At 43.2% G+C, this 9,826-nt stretch overlaps 2 protein-coding genes across 2 annotated transcripts; both read left to right on the top strand.

Annotated features, from left to right (window-relative positions):
- The first annotated feature begins 1,564 nt into the window (after positions 1–1,564).
- Positions 1,565–4,795, top strand: LOC102790683 (actin, alpha cardiac muscle 1). The gene is made up of 7 exons (XM_006798433.2): positions 1,565–1,621; positions 2,177–2,315; positions 2,576–2,900; positions 2,993–3,154; positions 3,380–3,571; positions 4,221–4,402; positions 4,475–4,795. Exons 2-7 carry the CDS (start codon positions 2,187–2,189, stop codon positions 4,616–4,618), a joined length of 1,134 nt encoding a protein of 377 aa, XP_006798496.1. The 5' UTR covers positions 1,565–1,621; positions 2,177–2,186; the 3' UTR covers positions 4,619–4,795.
- A 1,263-nt stretch (positions 4,796–6,058) lies between these two features.
- On the top strand, positions 6,059–9,248 carry gjd2b (gap junction protein delta 2b). Its single transcript, XM_006798432.3, has 2 exons — positions 6,059–6,501; positions 7,227–9,248. Exons 1-2 carry the CDS (start codon positions 6,431–6,433, stop codon positions 8,068–8,070), a joined length of 915 nt encoding a protein of 304 aa, XP_006798495.1. The 5' UTR covers positions 6,059–6,430; the 3' UTR covers positions 8,071–9,248.
- The last annotated feature ends 578 nt before the right edge of the window (positions 9,249–9,826 follow it).

Here is a 9,826-nt window from a genome sequence, read left to right as displayed (position 1 = left end):
GGGCAAAGATGTCCACCTTAAGCTACAGTTACAGTGCTGGTCTTCCTAGATGGACTTAGCTATGGTCAAAAAAAATATTAGGAATATATTTAAATGCTGGGGAAAAGGGATGCTTAAAGCAGACCACTGCCTACCAATTATTACATAACACCAAAACAAAGAGTCACACAGTGAAGGGTTATGGCTTGGGGTCGGGTGACAGCAGCATATGATTCATGGCTTGCTGTGCCCTTTTGTCTTGTCCTCCTTGTGGTGGGACCATCCACTGCTCTTAGCCAATGTTATTTTCCAGCCTTCAGAACTTGGGCTCTGTCTGTTTCAAGTATACTGGCAATGTCATTTCTTATGTCTTGTTCTTTCCTCAGTGCAGGAATAAAGAAAGAATATGGCACATGTCACAACAGAAGATTTCCCCTTTTCTTTAATGTTTTGATGTCGGAAACAGCAAATAGTATCAGCGTTACGTCTGACTTATCTGCAAAGGTTTCCTACAAGGAAGAATGCATTATCCCTGGCTGTTTACATCACAAGGTAATTATTAGAACAGTATTTGGTGTTTGAGGTAATACTATCTGTTCAGACAGAGAGAAAGAAACAAGTAGAAGTGCCTTCAGCATACCACAATGACCTTTGACATTATACTATGACCAAGTAATTGCCTCTATTTTTGACTGTGGGTTCATGCATGTATTTTATACTCAATACATTCAATGCAAACACAACAGAAGGGGCTCAATCATGAACTAGAGTATATTCCAAAGGCAAACAAGCAGTGTGCACTATGGCCACAACATCAATATTTTACAGAGAGACCATTACAATCATGGAAACTTAAAGATTTTATGCAAATATTTGAATGCATCTGTGAACATCTCTTTTCCTTTGCCTTGTGGCAAGGCGAGGATGTTAAACATATACATAGTCGCTGCACCAGAATGAGACTATTTCTTCAGGAAGATGCTTTGTTTAACACAAAATCAACACGAGAGGTTTGAAGCTTCTAAAAAGTCAAAGAGCTGCTCACACCAGGTTTGTGGCACAAGTGGTCTCTACACTTGGCACAGCCTGTGTCCTTTAAATCTACAAGCAAATATATTACAATAGCAAACCCCCCCCCCACAAAAAAAGCAGTGCATATATTGACCAATATTACACATTTCAGTTCTTATATGGACAGAATTGTGTAAACAATGATTATACAGGAAAGTGTAACCCATGTTTAAATGTAGGAATTTACTTAGTTTGGCTGGGTTCAAACAATTCTGTAAGATAGAAAGGTGTGACTAGATTAGAACTTTTCCAGACACGGCGATGTTTCTAAATAATCCTACAGTGATTTATCGAGAGGGATCAAAAGGAAGCCTCTCATTGTCTCTTTGTCCGCATCCCTGTCGTCCATAAATGGGGAGCAGGCACAGATGTCCGCGCGGGATATCCCTCTACTTGTCATGCCTTTCATGGAGAAGCTGTTGTCAATGGGGCAGTGGGCTACCAAATATGGAGAAGGGCTCGCACTGGTTGGCCCCTTCTCATGGACACTGTCAGAGTATAAACTGGCGGGGCATGACATTTCAGCACCCCTAGTTTACACACTCAAGAGTCGGCCTCTGGTGCTGATCTGGTGAGTACTCACAGCTGATCAAACGGGAGTGAAAAAAATGACAAAACACTGGATTTATTACACTAAGATCGATCCAGGACTTTAATGCAAACGGCAATAACCTCCATCTTTTACTTACAAGAATCATTATCTAAATTAAACCGATCATTTCATCAAAAGCGACATGTGGATCATCAACTTCTTTTGTGGATTACAACTGATGCAAATTCCTAACAACGCTTTTACGCTACACAGCGCTAGTGTTAGTGACTTAAATATCCGAATACACAACTCTCAAATTCGTGAAATATGTAGTTTGTTATGTGATATATTACATAAAAGTAATTTATTATTATCCATAACCAGTTTTCTGGCTTCATGATCCACCAAAACCGATCTTATGTGTGCTGTTTGCGCTGAACCTATAAAGAGAAGGGAACCGCTTTAATCGCCCAATCAAAAAAACAAACAAACAACAACAACAACAACAAAAAACCCCAAAACAAAACAAAAAGAACAGGACAACTGTTATCGGAACTAATCGTGCTCGTGCGCGCACCCGCCTGTCGGTTGCAGACCTGCCGCCATGTGTGACGACGAGGAGACTACAGCCCTGGTGTGTGATAACGGTTCTGGACTGGTGAAGGCGGGTTTCGCCGGAGATGACGCACCACGAGCGGTGTTCCCTTCCATTGTTGGTCGCCCACGTCACCAGGTAATTTAAACTGTTCATAAACACAAAAGTGGCACTGTAGAGACGTGTATGCATGATTTATACTTAAAAAAAAAAATCAAAAAATCAAAATCAAAAATAATCTAAGGCTTTTACCTCCAGGCTTTGCAAGGATAAGCAGAGTTGTGCGTAATTGCGCACGCATCTATTGTTTACACTGGAGGAAACCGACCAGCCATGTTTTGTTCTAATCATCAGTAACTCCTTCACTACATCACTTCACCGATTCCTGATGTTTTCAGGGCGTCATGGTTGGTATGGGCCAGAAGGACTCCTACGTCGGGGACGAGGCCCAGAGCAAAAGAGGAATCCTAACACTAAAGTACCCCATCGAACACGGCATCATCACCAACTGGGACGACATGGAGAAAATCTGGCACCACAGCTTTTACAACGAGCTGCGCGTGGCCCCAGAGGAGCACCCCACTCTATTGACAGAAGCCCCCCTCAACCCAAAGGCCAACAGAGAAAAGATGACACAGATCATGTTTGAGACTTTCAATGTCCCCGCAATGTATGTGGCCATCCAGGCAGTGCTGTCCTTGTACGCTTCTGGGCGTACCACAGGTATGACACAGACCTCCCCAGGTGCTGTGCAGCATTTGAGTAGATTAAAAAAAAGGTACATTAAATGTTTACATATTCTCTGTTGGCTCTAGGTATTGTCCTTGACTCCGGTGATGGTGTGACCCACAATGTCCCCATCTATGAAGGGTACGCTCTTCCCCACGCCATCATGCGCTTAGACTTGGCCGGCCGTGACCTCACAGATTACCTCATGAAGATCCTGACGGAGCGTGGTTATTCTTTTGTCACAACCGGTGAGTGTAAAACGTTAGTCACAAATCTCAAACACGGGCGACCTGTAAAACACTAAAACATCACTCAAACTTTACTTTTACTTTACTTTTTTTTGGTTTTATTTCAAAAATCAACACGGGTATAAAGATACAAAGAATTATTATAACACGGTATCAGAGGAAGGATTTATCTTGTGTCCAAAGTACCTTTTTTCTGACTACAACGCGCCTGTCTATCTCCGTCAGCTGAACGCGAGATTGTTCGTGACATCAAGGAGAAGTTGTGCTACGTCGCTCTGGACTTTGAGAACGAGATGGCCACCGCCGCCTCATCCTCTTCTCTAGAAAAGAGCTACGAGTTGCCCGACGGCCAGGTCATCACCATCGGCAATGAGCGTTTCCGCTGCCCGGAAACCCTCTTCCAACCCTCATTCATTGGTGCGTAAAAGCGAACACAACATCTAAGCACTAATTTAATTACAGTGACACTGTTGAAATGTCGCGCTGAATTAACTGTAAGTCCCTGCAATAGTCATTCACGCATAGTATGGCCTTCACTGCAATGTAGAGACTGTTAAAGTCACTTTCTTCTGGTGTAAGGAACGTTTCCATCAGCTCAATTCCATGCTGGAACTTGTTACAATATTAATGTGAACCAATCGTGAAGCAGGAGGGGTAGCTGTCAGTCAAAGAATCAGTCTAATATCTGGGTCTTAATATGGCTCTCAATATTTAATGCTTGCTTATAACTGTTAATTATTCCTTAGGCCTAGAATACTACCACACATTTGTACATGAATTGTTTTCCAAGCATATACAGCTCTATTTCTCACATTTTTGACTAAATATGGCTACCAAGTGGAGCTTCCGATATATCCATCACCGATTTACCACCTTATTACCGTTAAATGCATATCAGTTGTCTAAAGCAGTGCCTTCCACTTCACATTGACCTTAGCTCCGCAAACATCAGCTGTTGGCGGAGCTGTCCCTTTCAGCACCTGTTGTGGCAGCTGACCGCGCTGTCAGATGTGTACTTTGCTGCACGAGGTAAAAACTCACTCACTTGTTCTGTGTGTTTGCCAAGGAATGGAATCCGCTGGCATTCACGAAACCACATACAACAGCATCATGAAGTGCGACATTGACATCCGTAAAGACCTGTACGCTAACAACGTTATGTCCGGCGGCACCACCATGTATCCGGGTATCGCTGACCGCATGCAGAAGGAAATCACAGCTCTCGCCCCCAGCACCATGAAGATTAAGGTAACTTAACACACTGTTGAATAACACATTTATTTGTAATTTTCCCAAGTTGACAAACGTGCTTGTGTTTAGATCATCGCCCCCCCTGAGAGGAAATACTCTGTGTGGATCGGCGGCTCCATCCTCGCCTCGCTGTCCACCTTCCAGCAGATGTGGATCAGCAAGCAGGAGTACGACGAGGCTGGACCCTCCATTGTCCACAGGAAGTGCTTCTAAGAGTCCACCTGCCCACCTCCGCATTGCACTCACCCTTTATTACCTCACCCTTTATTACAACCCAAGTTACGACTAAAAACAGCAATTCGCGCGTTGCTGTTAATGTTTTTTGTTTACACAAGTGCAATTTTATGTGAAGATGTACAAGTTTATTAATAAACAAACAGCCTGCCCAGCCCCTTTCTTTCCTTCTCCCTTAAGCGCCAAAGCTCTGCCCTTTCATCACGTGATGGATGAGTAAAGGTTATTAAAGATTTGAATTAGAAAAGATTACAGTGAGCGGAGAGGATAAGCCACCTCATGAGAAATTAACCTAGCAAAGTTTCATTTAGTGAAAACGCCACCGTCACGTGACCAGAAAACCACGTCTCCGAGGTTAAGAAATGCAGATATATGGGGACACAAAGTGTTTGAAACCAGCTATAATTTTAATATAAAGAGGTCTGTGTAATAAAGCTCCTATATATGTATATGTATATGTATATGTGTATGTACATGTACATATACATATACATTTTTTTTGGGGGGGGGCGGGGGGGGGGGGCGCTTTGACTTAACATGTTCTATAAACCACACAATAGTCTAATATTAGCATGAGTACACAGTGCCGTGCCATAGGTTGAAGCCTCAGAGCATTATACAGGGCGGGGTCACATATTTTGCTTCTATTTTTAAACTTCCACACAAACAGAGAGAGGCAGGCAGACAGGCAGGCTGCCTTGTAAAGCGATTAGCAACTCGGATGGTACTTTCACTCTGTCACTGTATCCAGAGCATCATCTTTGCCCGAGGTGGAAACAACAGCTACCAACCGGGCAAAGATGACGGCGACATGGGGAGGAATCCTCCGGGTATGCAAAGCTGTCTGCTCCAAGAAAGAAATACTGCCTCCACTTAGCCCATAAAGCTGCATTCACTTTGTGTTTCAGATATAACCTAGAACCGCAGATAAAACAATAGATTTTGTTAAAACTGATGCAATGTGAAACACTAGGTAGACGCAGCCTGCCTGTAAGTGTGCGTTTATCTATAAACTAAAAAACAACCAAACAAAAAAAAACCCACAGACCTTGACCTTGTTCTCAGAACACGGTGCCCCCACAAGCACTGTCCAGAAAACATAGATGTTGCTGTATGTGGCTGCACGTGCAGTTTTGTACCTCAATTTGTTAAGTAACAATACAGTGTACCGGTTTGATTCAAGCAAGCCATGCAAAAATGTATAAACCTTTGATTCTAGCACTCTGGACACCCTATTCTGCAGCAGAGTCCACTGGACGGTGCACGTTATGTCCCAAACTAAGTACCTGGAAATCAGAAACCCTGATACTTCTGGCTGCTCTCCACCGACCTGTCTGCACGTACGTGACGCGTGGGAGGGAGGGGGGAAGACTACTTAAAGGCGGATTAACGCTGGCAAGACATTAAATCCAACCTCCCTCCATCCAGACGCAGCGCGCAGCCCATCAAACTGATCTGAAGATCGAAAATAGGAGGGCTTATAGTAATCAGCCCTTCAGACTCTCATGACAAGGAAAAGTGTGGCAACGTTGTGGGAGCGCTCGGCACACACAGCAGGACTGGCGCTGCGCGCTCAGCGCATAACCAACCAGATAGCGCGCAGAGAGAAAGAGAGAGACGAGGACGGTAGCAGCATCCCGTGACGGATGCATTTTTTAGCTAAAATCGAGCCTTGTGGAGACTGACAACAGCAATAGACAGAAAGAAGCCGGACGGGAAATAAAACCCTTTCTTTTTGGAGGGATTTGAACACAGTGCCGTTGCGCTCTCGTCTCCTCCGGATGCTCAGAAATGGGGGAATGGACTATACTAGAGAGGCTCCTGGAGGCTGCTGTCCAGCAGCACTCTACTATGATCGGAAGGTAAGATGACCAACAAAAACCAAGATCAACCGAAGAAACGCAGCAGCCTCCAGGATCGTCTTTAGCATGGTTCCCAGTCCCCCGTTTCTGTCTTTTACCTCCAGGATCTTCTGTAGCATGGTGCCCAGTCTTCGTGTCTGTGTTGTGGATTTTTCTGTCTTGTTCCACAGATATCCTTTTTTTGTCGTCGTCGTCGTCGTCCTCCTCCTAAGCGAGACAGCTGAGTAGATCAGTTAACAGCTGTCTCTTCAGAACCTGGGATGGTGCTGCGAAGTTGAAAGCCTAAACTAAAATCCATGTGTCGTTTCATGTGTTCATTCATCCATTTATCCATTTGATGTTTGGTGGTGAGTTTGAGTGGTGGTTGTGCACTCATGGGTGGCAGACAAAGATTGAACGAGAGTCGGCGTTATCACCTCCTTCCATTAACAAAGCACACACAGGTACAGTAACGGCAACACCGATTCCTACATGTCATTCCCATTAAATCATAAAACACACGCTCTATATACAGACGTGACATTATCCATGAGAGAATAACGCTGTTAGAAGCACATAACACGTCAAAGAGCGTCCTGTTTCAGCACTGGACAGCTCCCTACACCAACACGCCAGATTTTGACTCCAAGCGCATCAGCCACCGAGGCAGCGCACAACTGAACCACGCTTACAGTAACCGTACATATTTACACGTATTTTCACATTGTTGTTTGCTTGCTTTTTAGGATCCTACTAACAGTGGTGGTCATCTTCCGGATTCTAATCGTAGCGATAGTTGGAGAGACTGTCTATGATGACGAGCAGACCATGTTTGTTTGTAACACCTTGCAACCGGGTTGCAACCAGGCATGCTACGACAAGGCATTCCCCATTTCACACATTAGATATTGGGTTTTTCAAATCATCATGGTGTGCACTCCGAGCCTTTGTTTTATCACATACTCGGTGCATCAGTCGGCCAAGCAGAAGGAGCGGCGCTACTCAACAGTCTATCTGACACTAGATAAGGATCAAGATTCGCTGAAACGAGACGAGAGCAAAAAGATAAAGAACACCATTGTTAATGGAGTACTTCAGAACACAGAGAACTCCACCAAAGAAGCCGAGCCAGACTGTTTAGAAGTCAAAGAGATCCCCAATTCGGCCATGAGAACTACAAAGTCCAAAATGAGGAGGCAAGAGGGCATCTCCAGGTTTTACATCATCCAGGTGGTTTTCAGAAACGCGCTGGAAATAGGCTTTTTGGTGGGTCAGTATTTCTTGTATGGATTCAACGTCCCCTCGGTGTATGAATGTGATCGCTACCCCTGCATAAAAGATGTCGAGTGCTACGTCTCCAGACCCACGGAGAAGACGGTGTTCCTGGTCTTCATGTTCGCTGTCAGTGGGTTTTGTGTGGTGTTGAACCTGGCAGAACTCAATCACTTGGGCTGGCGGAAAATCAAAACGGCCGTGCGAGGCGTGCAGGCTCGGCGAAAGTCCATTTATGAAATCAGAAATAAGGACTTGCCAAGGATGAGTGTGCCTAATTTTGGTCGCACTCAATCCAGTGACTCAGCTTATGTGTAACACACGTGGAAAAAAAACATGTAAAAAACAAAAACCATGATGGACATGATGGACAGCTGTGCACGCCGAATTCGTGTCATGACTTAAAGAGTGGGCAATTTTTTTTTTTAATTTGTTGGTCTTTGACAGACTTCATGGCAAGCGTGGATTACACGTTTGTTTACTTATTTATTCTTGCACTGATGCAACTTTTTAGTAACGTTTATACTCTGTAGGATGGTAAACGGAGACCATGTTAACGTGTTCACATATTTACTCTGGGGCTGTTCTGCTGTACTTGAAGAGAGTAAATGCAAAAATAATTGCACTAAGAGGTGAACACTTGAGAGCCTGACCTTATCCAAATGTGCTACTGACCTGACGGTGTTTTTAAGACATTTTCTTTCCACCTGTTTTGTTTTTGGCACCAACCTAATTAAATGGCACCATACAAAGGAAAAAAAAAATCAACCACCCAGATTTATATATAAATATAGATATATAAATCCTTACTGACTATGGTTCAGCGTAGATAAAACACATCAGCTTACTTCATGTTTTTTTGTTGCCTGTGTTGCACCACTGACCTTAACACATGTATCCATTCCACTGCTTAATAGCTAACTTGCAAAACAGTATCTGGTGAATTTGCTGCAAAACGCTAACGTCTGTGATTTCCTTAATTTATGACACACCAAAGCGCCCACTGCTTTTATTTGTGAAGTGTTTTCTTGCTTTTGTGTAATCAAGTGCCATACTTGTATATAGACATGATATATATATATATAGATATGTATACATATGAATATATAAATATATAATAATCATCATGAAAGCCGATTCCCTGCTTGGATTATGCTAAATACCGCCTAATTTCTTATTTGCTTTAAATGTATTTGTTGTGATTTAAACGAAAAAGAAAAGAGATATAAAATTTTATCTGTTTTATTTTGCAAATGACTGGAAGAAGAAATGAAGTGCTACTCTTTTTTTATATACAAGAAATGTCTCTCCCCAAACCGAGCTGATAAAAACTGAAAAATAGCACAAAATTGAAATTTTTATCAAAGAACGGGCAATAGAAATCTGCTCTGGTGCTACAGTTTTTCATAGAATGGTTTTAAAATGTAACCGAAACAGATCAGAAAAAAAACTAACATCTTTTTTTTTCTGTGGAAAATAAAAGTGGGATTAATGTACACCAGAAATGTGTGAGGTGCAGTACTTTGTGTCCGCTGCTGGAGCTTGTTTGGAGCTGACCTATCACACAGATATCCAGTGGAAGTTTTGCCTTGGTGCAGTGAAGAATTAAGCCACACCCACTTAGTTAAAAAAAGGAGGAAAAAAAGGAAAAGAAAAACCTACCGCAGGACACACCTTGTGCAGGATCTCACCAATCTGCAATGTGTTGCAACACTGATGCTGCTTCCACGAGGCGCATCAATACTTATGCTACATAAAGAAGTGGCCTGGGGGAACTTTTAGTCTATATGACATGCATCAAATCAGACACTGGCCTCAGCTCTGACGGAGTGTTTGGGTGATATATTACTGAGCAAACTGTTGTGAGAATTTACTTGTAATGTGCAGGGATAAGAAAATCTGATCATTATTCTGAATGCTGAAAGAGCTGCCCTTTCTCTGCTCATCCCTTCTCCTCTTATTTAAGGAAAGCAAGCAGCCTGAGCTGAGAGGAGCCTTTGTGTGCATCTTCTGAAGGTCAGAGTGAAAACAAAGATGGGAAGGGGGGGCACATACAGTTACAGACGAATTTTTG

Source organism: Neolamprologus brichardi, chromosome 19 (genome assembly GCF_056152115.1).
Source record: "Neolamprologus brichardi isolate AB-2024 chromosome 19, ASM5615211v1, whole genome shotgun sequence".
Lineage (NCBI taxonomy): Eukaryota > Metazoa > Chordata > Actinopteri > Cichliformes > Cichlidae > Neolamprologus > Neolamprologus brichardi.
Note: the sequence above shows the minus strand (reverse complement) of the source record. Positions and strands in the feature narration are given on the sequence as shown.

Coding starts and splice junctions, on each gene's coding strand:
- LOC102790683 (XM_006798433.2), top strand. CDS start 2,187: ATGTGTGACGACGAGGAGACTACAGCCCTGGTGTGTGATAACGGTTCT. Junction 2,316..2,575: donor TTGGTCGCCCACGTCACCAG/GTAATTTAAACT, acceptor TGATGTTTTCAG/GGCGTCATGGTTGGTATGGG. Junction 3,572..4,220: donor CTTCCAACCCTCATTCATTG/GTGCGTAAAAGC, acceptor GTGTTTGCCAAG/GAATGGAATCCGCTGGCATT.
- gjd2b (XM_006798432.3), top strand. CDS start 6,431: ATGGGGGAATGGACTATACTAGAGAGGCTCCTGGAGGCTGCTGTCCAG. Junction 6,502..7,226: donor CACTCTACTATGATCGGAAG/GTAAGATGACCA, acceptor CTTGCTTTTTAG/GATCCTACTAACAGTGGTGG.